Source organism: Panulirus ornatus, chromosome 71, assembly GCF_036320965.1.
Source record: "Panulirus ornatus isolate Po-2019 chromosome 71, ASM3632096v1, whole genome shotgun sequence".
Lineage (NCBI taxonomy): Eukaryota > Metazoa > Arthropoda > Malacostraca > Decapoda > Palinuridae > Panulirus > Panulirus ornatus.
The window spans coordinates 6,380,143-6,393,054 of NC_092294.1; the positions used below are offsets into that span (position 1 = coordinate 6,380,143).

A 12,912-nucleotide genomic window follows, 5' to 3' on the forward strand; every position below is an offset into this window, starting at 1 on the left:
CACATGCACATATACATACCTATACATCCCAACGCATACACATATATATACACACTCAGACATATACATTATTATTATTATTATTATTATTATTATTATTATTATTATTATTATTATATTATTTTGCTTTGTCGCTGTCTCCCGTGTTAGCGAGGTAGCGCAAGGAAACAGACAAAAGAACGGCCCAACCCACCCACATACGCATGTATATACATACACATCCACACATGCAAATATACATACCTATACATCTCAACGTATACATATATATACACACAGACATATACATATATAAACATGTACATAATTCATACTGTCTGCCTTTATTCGTTCCCATTGCCATCTCACCACACATGAAATAACAACCCCCTCCCCCTTCATGTGTGCGAGGTAGTGCTAGGAAAAGACAACAAAGGCCACATTCGTTCATACTCAGTCTCTAGCTGTCATGTAATAATGCACAGAAACCACAGCTCCCTTTCCACATCCAGGCCCCACAGAACTTTCCATGGTTTACCCCAGACACTTCACATGCCCTGGTTCAATCCAGTGACAGCACGTCGACCCCAGCTATACCACATCATTCCAATTCACTCTATTCCTTACATGCCTTTCACCCTCCTGCATGTTCAGGCCCCGATCGCTCAAAATCTTTTTCACTCCATCTTTCCACCTCTAATTTGGTTTCCCACTTCTCCTCATTCCCTCCATCTTTGACACATATCCTTTTTGTCAATCTTTCCTCACACATTCTCTCCATGTGACCAAGCCATTTCAAAACACCCTCTTCTGCTATCTCAACCACACTCTTTTTATTACCACACATCTCTCTTACCCTATTATTAATTACTCGATCAAACCACCTCACACCGCATATTGTCCTCAAACATCTCATTTCCAGGACATCCACCCTCCTGCTTACAACTCTATCCATAGCCCATGCCTCGCAACCATACAACATTGTTGGAACCACTATTCCTTCAAACATACCCATTTTTGCTTTCCGAGATAATGTTCTCGACTTCCACACATTCTTCAAGGCTCCCAGAATTTTCGTCCCCTCCCCCACCCTATGATTCACTTCTGCTTCCATGAAAGATCGCTTGTAGAGGGTAGGTGGTGGAGTTTTGATCTACATTGATAACAGTCTAAGTGCTATTAAGATCACCAAAGTAGACACACACACTTACGACTCTCTTTATTTTGGCATTACCGACAAGTTCAAAAGTGAACTATATCTAAGCGTTATCTAAAGACCTTCTAAACAAAAAGAAGGCAATAATAAGATATCATATGATGAAATCAAAAGTATAATAAACAGTAAGGAAATTATGATAGGAGGAGACTTCAACAGTCAAAACATAAACTGGAATATGTTAACAGATGACGAAAGGGGAACGAGAATAAGGGAACTGATTGAAGATGCTTTTCTAGAACAGTTAATTTAAAAAAACTAGAGGTAAAAACATTCTTGATCTTGTCCTCACCAGTGGCACAAACTTAATCAACTATTGCAAAGTAGAAGAGAGCTTGCCAAACAGCAGTCACAATATGATTAGATTGGAGATAAATTTGGATTATGAAATAAATGACAACAAGCTCTTCATCCCAGATTGCAGGCAAGCAAAATTTGAAAACATTAGCAAGAAATTCGCAGTACCAATCGGACAAAACTTCTTGATGTTTACACAGTAGAGGAAATGTGGAATAATTCTAAAAACACACTACTCGAGATTGAAAATAAACATATTCCACGAATAACAAAGAGACCTTGCAATATTTCAAAACCATCATGGATGAAAAGGAGAACAGAAGGACTAATTCACTAAAAGAAGAAAACATATAAGAAATTAAAATCAATGAGACCTGATGAAAATTGCCAGGAATTAATGAAAATCCAAAGGGAGTGTATGAAGGTCATAAGACAGAATAAGCACTGCAAAGAAAAAAGAATATCTTTCAAAGTTAAGAATATTTCTAAGGAATTCTTCAAATATATAAGATAAAGGAAAACAGTAAAAGAAGAAATTGGACCATTACAAAACAAACACTACACACTACTGACAAGGAAATGGCTACCATACTAAGCTATTCTTTTAACTCCATATTCACATTTGAAGAAACAACTCCAATACTGCAACCAATGAAAATGTTTCAAGGATCTGATGAAAAAGAATTGAAGTTTAGAGAAATAAAAAACTCTGAAGCACTTAAATACCTGGACCAATTCAATCTTAACAAATCCAACGGCCCATATGACTTTGCGTCAAGATTTTTAGAGGAGGTATTGAGACAGCTGACATATCCCATAAAAAAAATATTCAACAAATCTCTATTGGATGGTCAAGCCCCAACTGACTGGAAACTAGCAAATGTTACTCCTACATATAAAAAAGAAGACAAAGAGTGTGCCTCAAATACTGCTCAATTGGCGTTATGTCACTGTTGAGTAAAATGATGAAAAAAATAATACAAGATAAAATTGGATGGTCAAGTGCCAACTGACTGGAAAGTAGCAAATGCTACTCCTATATATCGAAAAGAAGACAAAGAGGGTGCCTCGAACTACTGCTCCGTTGGTATTATGTCAGTGTTAAGTAAAATGATGGAAAAAATAATACAAGATAAAATTGTCCTGTTTCTAGAGGAACACAAAATTATATTGGACAACCAACATGTTTTCCAATATAGAAGATCCTGCTCAACGAATTTGCTGGAGTTTTTAATGTCATTTATCAAAATTGAGATGAAAAATTACCGTCTGATGTAGTATATTTAGATTTCCAAAAAGCTTTAGATAAGTGTACCGCACAAGAGACTTTAAAATAAACTCAAAGCACACGGAATTGGTGAAGAACTCTGTACATGGATCAGAGACTGGCTTACCAGAAGAAAGTAATGTGTAATATCAAATGGCGAGGCCTCAGACTGGCTAGACAAATGAGTGGTGTGCCACAGGGATCAGTCCTAGGCCCAATTCTTTTCATAATATACATTAACGACCTAGAATTCAGTCTCATTTCTAAGATCTCCAAATTTGCTGACAAAACTTAACTAGGAGGTAGAGCTGTAAACATGTGGGACTGCGAAATGATTCAAAGAGATCTTAATTTACTAGCAAAGTGGTCAGACAGATGGCAAATGAAGTTTAATGTAGACAAGTGTGAAGTCATGCACTTTGGAGACAAGAATATACGTTATGAATACAAACTATCTGGAAACTCTCTAACTAAAGTAAATGAAAAGGACCTTGGAGTTGTCATTTGCAACAGTTTGAAATAAACTAAACAGTGTCAAGCAGCAAGTAAAAAATTAAACCAAATGTTAGGTTTCATAGCCTGGAACATAGATTATAAGACACCAGACACAATTCTCACACTTTATAATTCTCTAGTGAGACCGCACCTTGAATATGCAGTCCAGTTTTGGTCCCCAAACTATAAGAAAGACGAGGAAAAATGAGAGTGAGTACAAAGATATGCGACAAAATTGATCCCATCCTTTAGAAATCTGGCATACAAGAGAGGCTAAAATGATTGGATCTCTCCCTTAAAAAACATAGACTTTGCAGCAACTTAATCCAAGTGTTTAAAATTCTGAACAAATTTGATAAAGTAAACCACAAGCATCTTTTCAAAATATATGAAGATATGGTTACTAGGACAAATGAAATAATAGTCAAACTTAAAAGACATAGTACAGATGTAGGAAAAAGCTTCTTTTCCTATAGGTGTATTGAACAATGGAATAAATTACCGTCAAACATAGTGAATGCTAAAACTATAAATACTCTCAAAAGTCATTTAGACAAATATTTCATAAATTCAAGTATACTTCGAGAAACACACCAGAAATAAACATATAAACGACAGCAGACACTACAAGGATAATGTGCTGCAGTGGGGAGTTGGTGATAGCTTCAAAAGTACTGAGCGGAATTACATTTTTATTGCCAAGTTAAATTTCTTTTTCAGACAACCTAATTGTGGGCCAATCAGGCCATTGTCCGCTATTGTCACGTAAACCCGCCACATTTCATCTTCCACAAAGCTTTCACTACCTCTTCTCTCTTAACCAAACCATTCTCCCTGACCCTCTCACTTCACACACACCACCCCGACAAAAACACCCTAAATCTAACACTCTATCATCAAACACATTCAACAAACCTTCAAAATACTCACTCCATCTCCTTCTCACCTCATTGCTAACTGTTATTACTTCCCCTTTACCCCCTTCACCAATCTTCCCATTTGTTCTCTTGTCTTATGCACATCTTTTTATTCTTCCCAACTCTCATTTGTCCTCATTTTCAACCCTCACACCTTCCTCTTGACCTCGTGCTGCTTTCTTTTACACATCTCCCAGTCATTTGCACTCCTTCCTTGCAAGTATCCTTTCTTTTACATATCTCCCAGTCATCTGCACTCCTTCCTTGCAAGTATCATCCAAAAGCTTCTCTTTTCTCTTTCACTAACAACTTTACTTCTTCATCCCACCACTCACTATCCTTTACAATATGCCTACCTCCCAACTTTCTCATGCCACATGCATCTTTTGCATATGCCGTCCTATTCCTCACCCACTCCCCTCACATCATTTGCTCTCACCTTTTGCCATTCAACACTCAATCTCTCCTGGTACTTCCTCACACAAGTCTCCTTTCCAAGCTCACTTACTCTCACCACTCTCCCCTCCCCAACATTCTCGCTTCTTTTCTGAAAACCTCTACAAATCTTCACCTTCGCCTCCACAAGATAGTGATCAGTCATCCCTCCAGCTGCCCCTCTCAGCACATTAACATCCAAAAGTCTCTCTCTTACATGCCTATCAATTAACATGTAATACAATAATGCCCTTTGACCATCTTTCCTACTCACATATGTATACTTATGTAAATCTCTTTTTAAGCCAGGTATTCCCAAACACCAGTCTTCTTTCAGCACACAAATCCACAACCTCTTCACCATTTCCATTCACAACACTGAACACCCCATGAACACAAATTATACCCTCAACTGCCACATTACTCACCTCCACATTTAAATCACCCATCACTAATACCCAGTCTCATGCATCAAAGCTGCTGACACTCACTCAGCTGCTCCCAAATCACTTGCCTCTCATGACCTTTCTTCTCATGGCCAGGTGCATAGGCACCAATAATCACCCATCTCTCCATCCACTTTCAGTTTTACCCACGTCAATCTACAATTTACTTTCTTATACACTCTACCACACAATCCCACAACTCCTACTTCAGGATTAGTGCTACTCTTTCCTTAGCTCTTGTCCTCTCACCAACCCAACTTAACTCCTAAGACTTTTCCAAACCATTCTACCCCTTTACCCTTGAGCTTTGTTTCACTCAGAGCCAGAACATCTCCAGGTTTCTTTCCTCAAACATACTACCTATCTCTCCTTTCTTCTCATCTTGGTTACATCCACACACATTCAGACACCCCAGTCTGAGCCTTCAAGGAGTATGAGTACTCCCCGCTTGACTCCTTCTGTTTCCCGTTCAGCTGTATGGGGAGGAAGTTTTACACCTGTAAGGCCCCTATCTCTTGAACATTCTCTATATCTTAAATTTATGCATGCTGTCTGCATTATCCATTCTCAGCCATTCTATTCCATTCATCCACCACTCTCCTAATATAAAAGTACTTTTCTACATCTTTTTTTTAAAAAAAATGCTTTTTTAATTCTGTGCTATGCCCTCTAGTTGCTCTATCCCTACTTCTCTAAAAGAACTGTTCACTGTCCATGTCATTGATCTGTTTCAAAAACTTGAAAGTTGTAACCAGATCACCCCTTATTCTTCAGTCTTTCAAGGTCAGCAAATTAAAATCCTTTTATTTCAAGTGCCATCTTCTTTGCCTTCCTCTGATCCTTATCTATTAGCTGGATATGTATGTGTTTGTGTGAAGCTGAATCATTATGCATACTATGTACCTATCGTACACTTACTGTATTTTCTTGTTAAAGTCTTCTTTTCATCAAGATCTGTTAAACCTTCCACCCAAAAAAATAGGAAAGAATGCTATGCAAAAGAAAAATGGAAAGAAAACATGAATCAAAAGTATATCATCATCAACAGATGAGTTTAGATGGATATCAGTAAATTTCACTCAATATCTATAACTGCCCTTTCCACTAAACATGTTAGTTAGCTTAGGTGGACTAATGGATAAATGGGTATGTTTGGGTACATGGGCAGGCATGTATGTGAGTTTCTGAAGGCAGAAAAATGTGAGTGAAGGCTTATAAGCAGTGCACATAATTCCTGATGACATAAATAAGATTTCCCTTTTGATATTTATATATAATGTATTTTTATAAAATTTGTATATACAGTGCATTTCTTATATAACTCTCTTTATCAACTTTAAGTTGATTTACATTAATATGCATCTTCATGAATGTCCGTCTTTCTTATCTGGATCCCCAAGATGGAAATCAATTGGCTTATCATAGCCCATCAGACGTCCATAGTGCTCCAGTTCCTTGAACATTCTTGGATCCACAAACAATGGCTGATGTTTCACAAGAAAAGTAGTGAACATTCCTGGAACATCCGGTACCTTCACGTCATCCACGCTGAAATGAATCTGGAAAAAGTTAAACATGTTAGGAAAGTGAGCTGAAACACCCATGAAATGTTAAATGACATTACCCTAAAGTATCTGAGACATAACCAACTACCCTTTTTGTCGTATGCATTTTGCACATGATCAGATTTCAACAGCATGGCTCAATCCAGTTCCACTCAATGATGACATCATCATCCCAGCTCACTAACTGAGATGCATCTCATTAATCTCAGAACACACACATCAACCCAACAAAGATAAAAGGCAGTTAGAGACAGATTTTTCAAAGGAAAGGGTAATAAAGATGGGAAAACAACAAGGAAAGTATCAGTGGGTAACTGTCCCAGAGAGAGTTTTTCACATTCGAAAACTTATGTTTCTTTCCAGTGCCAGTTGTCTTATGAACCAGGAGACCATACTAACAAGGAGGAGAAGGGTAAGAGAAAAACTTTCTCAGGCTGGAATGTGTGGATATAACCTAGATAACAAGGAGGGATATGACGTCTGTTTCAGCTCGAAGATGTTCAGGGCTTGACCATGCAGGAAGGTGCTATGCATGCATGGAATACAGATGACTGGAGCAATGAGGTATGGAGGGAGTGACACGCTGTCAGGGAGCTGAAACAGGGTGTATGAAGCAGTCACAGGAAATTACGGAAAGGTCTGTGAAGTCGGGTTGTGGATATTGGATGTAGTTTTGGTACATTACACATGACAGCAAGAAAGTGGATTTAAGCTAATGTGGCCATTCCTTGATCTATTCTTGGCTCCACCTTGCTAACATGGGAAACAGTGAACAAATACATATAAAATAAAGAATAAGACAATCATGCAAATTAACTTTGTTGCTGTATAAACATTTAACATTAAAGTAACATGCATGACTGGCTTATAATGTGCTGACAATTGGTGAGATTTCCATCTTCATCTTTTTCCACTACCACAAATGGACAATGATACACAGAACGCTTTTCCTAGTGCAATTCTATATCTGCCGAATCATTGGTAAAAACCTCAATGATACAAAGGATAGGGGAAAAAGAATACTTCCCACACATTCCTCACGTGTTGTAGAAGGCGATGGGAGCCGGGGGCTAGAAACCCTCCCCTCCTTGTATTTTAACTTTCTAAACAAGGAAACAGAGGAAGTCACACGGGGAATGCTAATCCTCCTCAAAGGCTCAGACTGAGGTGTCTAAATGTGTGTGGATGTAACCAAGATGAGAAAAAAGGAGATAGGTAGTCTGTTTGAGGGAAAGAACCTGGATGTTTTGGCTCTGAGTGAAACCAAGCTCAAGGGTAAAGGGGAAGAGTGGTTTGGGAATGTCTTGGGAGTAAAGTCAGGGGTTAGTGAGAGGACAAGAGCAAGGGAAGGAGTAGCACTACTCCTGAAACAGGAGTGGTGGGAGTATGTGATACAGCATAAGAAAATAAACTCTAGATTGATATGGGTAAAACTGAAAGTGGATGGAAAGAGATGAGTGATTATTGATGCATATGCACCTGGGCATGAGAAGAAAGATCATGAGAGGCAAATGTTTTGGGAGCAGCTGAGTGAGTGTGTTAGTAGTTTTGATGCACGAGACCGGGTTATAGTGATGGGAGACGTGAATGCAAAGGTAAGTAATGTGGCAGTTGAGGGAACAATTGGTGTACATGGGGTGTTCAGTGTTGTAAATGAAAATGGTGAAGAACTTGTAGATTTATGTGCTCAAAAAGGACTGGTGATTGGGAATACCTGGTTTAAAAAGAGAGATATACATAAGTATATGTATGAAAGTAGGAGAGATGGCCAGAGAGCATTATTGGATTACGTGTTAATTGATAGGCGTGTGAAAGAGAGACTTTTTGATGTTAGTGTGCTGAGAGGTGCAACTGGAGGGATGTCTGATCATTATCTTGTGGAGGTGAAGGTAAAGATCTGTAGAGGTTTTCAGAAAAGAAGAGAGAATGTTGGGGTGAAGAGAGTGGTGAGAGTAAGTGAGCTTGCGAAGGAAACTTGTGTGAGGAAGTACCAGGAGAGATTGAGTACAGAATGGAAATAGGTAAGAACAAAGGATGTATGGGGAGTAGGGGAGGAATGAGATGTATTTAGGGAAGCAGTGATGGCTTGTGCAAAAGATGCTTGTGGCATGAGAAGCATTGGAGGTGGGCAGATTAGAAAGGGTAGTGAGTGGTGAGATGAAGAAGTAAGATTATTAATGAAAGAGAAGAGAGAGGCATTTGGACGATTTTTGCAGGGAAAAAATGCAAATTACTGGGAGATGTATAAAAGAAAGAGGCAGAAGGTCAAGAGAAAGGTGCAAGAGGCAAAAAAGAGGGCAAATGAGAGTTGGGGGGAGAGAGTATCATTAAATTTTAGGGAGAATAAAAAGATGTTTTGGAAGGAGGTAAATAAAGTGCGTAAGACAAGGGAACAAATGGGAACATCAGTGAAGGAGGGTAATGGGGAGGTGATAACAAGTAGTGGTGATATGAGATGGAGATGGAGTGAGTATTTTGAAGGTTTGTTGAATGTGTTTGACGATAAGAGTGGCAGATATAGGGGGTTTTGGTCGAGGTGGTGTGCAAAGTGAGAGGGTTAGGAGAATGATTTGGTAAACAGAGAAGAGGTAGTAAAAGCTTTGTGGAAGATGAAAGCCGGCAAGGCAGCGGGTTTGGATGGTATTGCAGTGGAATTTATTAAAAAAAGGGGGTGACTGTATTGTTGACTTCTTGGTAAGATTATTTAATGTATGTTTGACTCAGATTTTGAGTGATCAAGGCCTGAACATGCAGGAGGGTGAAAAGTGTGCAAGGAATAGAGTGAATTGGAACGATGTGGTACACTGGGGTCGACGTGCTGTCAATGGATTGAACCAGGGCATGTGAAGCGTCTGGGGTAAACCATGGAAAGGTTTGTCAGGCCTGGATGTGGAAAGGGAGCTGTCATTTCGGTGAATTGCACATGACAGCTAGAGACTGAGTGTGAACGAATGTGGCCTTTGTTGTCTTTTCCTAGTGCTACCTCGCGCACATACCGGGGGAGGGGGTTTTTCATTTCATGTGTGGCGGGATGGCGACAGGAATGAATAAGGGCAGACATTATGAATTATATCCCTGGGGATGGGGGAGAAAGAATACTTCCCACGTATTCCCTGCGTATCGTAGAGGGCGACTAAAAGGGGAGGGAGCAGGTGGCTGGAAATCCTCCCCTCTCCTTTTTTTTTCTTTCTTAATTTTCCAAGAGGAGGAACAGAGAAGGGGGCCAGGTGAGGATATTCCCTCAAAGGCCCAGTCCTCTGTTCTTAACACTACCTGCTAACATGGGAAATGGCAAATAGTATGAAAGAAAGAAAGTATGAGTTATGTACATGTGTATATATGTATATGTCTGTGTGTGTATATATATATATATATATATATGTATACGTTGAGATGTATAGGTATGTATATGTGCATGTGTGGACATGTATGTATATACATGTGTATGTGGGTGGGTTGGGCCATTCTTTCATCTGTTTTCTTGCACTACCTCACTAACGCGGGAGACAGCGACAAAGTATAATAAATGAATAAATCAATCAATAAAACATGCCCTTTAACTTAAATGAGGGAGAGGAGTAGCGACAAACCATGCAAGTACATGCCCTCTAACTTAAATGGGAGAGAGAAGAGACAAACCATGGAAGTACAGCATGAGTACCATTACTGAAGATTGTTCAAGTATAGCTGAAGTCCCTTGTGGGTTAAGAATGATCTTGACACACTAGTGTCCTGCTGGCCTAATGCTAGTAATACCAGCACTACATAAATAAGGCTAGCAAACTGATACTGCTGATCTTACTATCAAGTTATATGGGTAAAGATTGAGGCAGTTCTTGCTTGTGACATATCGTTAAACATACCTTTCAGTTTAAATGAGAGAGAGAAGAAGCAAATCATGCAAGTACAGCATAAGAACCAACACCAGAAACTGTTCATGAATAGTGTCCCTTGAGGTTTAAGAGTCATTTTGACAAACTAGGGTCCCTTTGGCCCAATGGTAGGAGCCCCAAGGCCACATCAGAATAACTACATACAGAGTAAGGTATCAATGATAGACATATTATAGTACAAACTACAGACCTTTACCTTTGCAATAAACTCCTTCATGATTCTAAGCAAGACCAATAGTGGAAGCTACCTCCCAGAATACACAGCCTCTGACATACAAGGCAACTGGGTCCCTTAAAGAAACATTCTTTACTGAAAAAGGTTTGGATACAATAAGATGTCCCTTCACAATTTTTTTGTCCCCTCACAATTTTTGATGATTGATGGGATTCATTCAATTTTCAACAACCACAACCAGCAGTTCTTACATATCAATACATTGCACTATAGCTCACTACTTCTCCCTTTAGCACCAAGGGTTATCGAGAAGGAGTTCATAATGAAATATTGAGGTATTATAAGGCCACAGAAAAACTCTAATGATTGCAAGGAAATTAAGACTTCATACTCCATAAAAAGAAATGCAGTAATTTGTTCTTGCATGCTCTATTCTACTGTCTATGGCAATTTCTTTACCCATTTCTTTCAAGAAGTCTGTGTTTATACAAATGAAAGGGTTGACTGTGATGCAAACTAGTTAGTTAGGATTTTCAATATATGTATGGATAATGGAGTGGTGCCACTGTATAAAGGATAGGGGCATAAGCTTGTTAAGTGTAACTGGTAAGTTGTATGGAAGAGTAAAGACTGTGTGGGTGAAGCCATGTACGAAGCATCATATTGGGAAGGAGCAGTGTGATTTCAGAAGTGGAAGAGATCAGTTGTTTGCTTTGAAGAAACTCTGACAAATATTCAGAGAAACAGAAGGATCTGAATGTGGCATTTATGCATCTGGAGAAAGCATATGACAGCACTGATAGAGATGCCCTGTAGAAGGTCTTCAAGATACAAGTTGTAAAAGGAAAGCTTTCAGAAGTGAGAATTTCAGCAAGGGCATAAGGCATGTGTATAAGTGGGAAGAGAGGAGATTGAGTGGTTCCAAATGAAGGTTGGTCTGCAGCAAGGGTGTTTGCTGTCTCCAAGGCTGTTAAATTTGTTAATCAATTGGGAGGTAAGGGAGGTCAATGTGAGAGTCTTAGACAAAGGGGTGAGTATGCAGCCTGTAAGGGATGATGGGTCTTGTTTAATGAGTTGGTTGTTGTATGATGATATAGCACTGGCGGCAAATTCAAGTGAGAAACTGCAGAAGTTGGTGAGGAGTTTGGCAGAGTGCATGAAAGGAGAAAGTTGAGAGTAAGTGTGAATAAAAGCAACATTAATAGGTTTGGAAGAGCAGAGGGTCAAGTTTGTTGGGGTGTTGAGTTTAAATGGAGAAAAATTGGAGGAAATAAAGTGTTTTAGACACTTGGGAGTGGACATGGCAGTGAAGGAAAACATGGAAGTGGAAGTGAGTCATACGGTGGGCAAGTGGGTTCTGGGAGCATTGAAGAATATATGGAAAGATGGGTCATTGTCTGGGAGGGCAAAAGTGGGTATGTTTGAAAGTAGGGCAAAAGGTATGTTTGAAAGTATAGTACTGTCAACAATATCATATGGATGTGAGACATGGGCGGGATGAGTCTGTGCAGAGGAGGGTGGATGGGTTAAAAATGAAATGTCTGAGGACAATATGTAATGTAAGGGGGTCTGATCGAGTAATAAAAGGGTATCAGAGAGGTGTGGTTGAGAGAGCTGAAAAGTGTGTACTGAAATGGTTGAAAATATGGCAAGAATGAGTGAGATATGGCTCTATGGCATTTAATTGGAGAGTCTATTGCCATGGCCACACCTATGAGGGAGTTCCAGTTGGGAACAGGCATCTGAGATATAGATAGATAGATATATAGAATGATGGTATGTAAAGATGGATAACATTCTGATTAAAATTCACAAGATTAAAATGGCAACTGAAAAATGTAAACACCAATAATTTAACTATGTCTATCATTATCTTGCAATTTCAACATTTACATTATACTGCAGAAGGTCACAATGATGCATGTAATCTAGTACTTGCTGACAACCATGCAGAAAACAGAAAAAAGAAACACAAAAAGTCTGAGAGCATTTTTGTGTATAATCAGGGGAGATAAAAGAATGTGATAAAAGACTTAGAACATTCAGTACACATATACAAGAGAGTTGGAACTAAGATGCCATTGGTACACAAAGGCTTTTGTGGTTTGTGGTTTTTGAGTCTGGCACTGTACCTATAACAGATTATTATTATGTGAAATCGACAGGAGACCGTATACAAATATTCTATCTATCTATATCTCTAACACCCATTCCCTCTGGGAATCCT

General features: G+C 39.1%; 1 protein-coding gene across 1 annotated transcript in view; it reads right to left on the reverse strand.

Moving 5' to 3' along the window:
* Nucleotides 1-6,310: 6,310 nt before the first annotated feature.
* The window catches only part of LOC139747903 (transmembrane protein 70 homolog, mitochondrial), a 71,564-nt gene continuing 64,962 nt past the window's right edge, over nucleotides 6,311-12,912 (reverse strand). Inside the window, exon 6 of the mRNA XM_071660370.1 lies at nucleotides 6,311-6,611. Within this exon, the coding sequence (XP_071516471.1) occupies nucleotides 6,417-6,611 (195 nt within the window). The 3' untranslated portion in view covers nucleotides 6,311-6,416. The remainder of the gene's footprint in view (nucleotides 6,612-12,912) is intronic.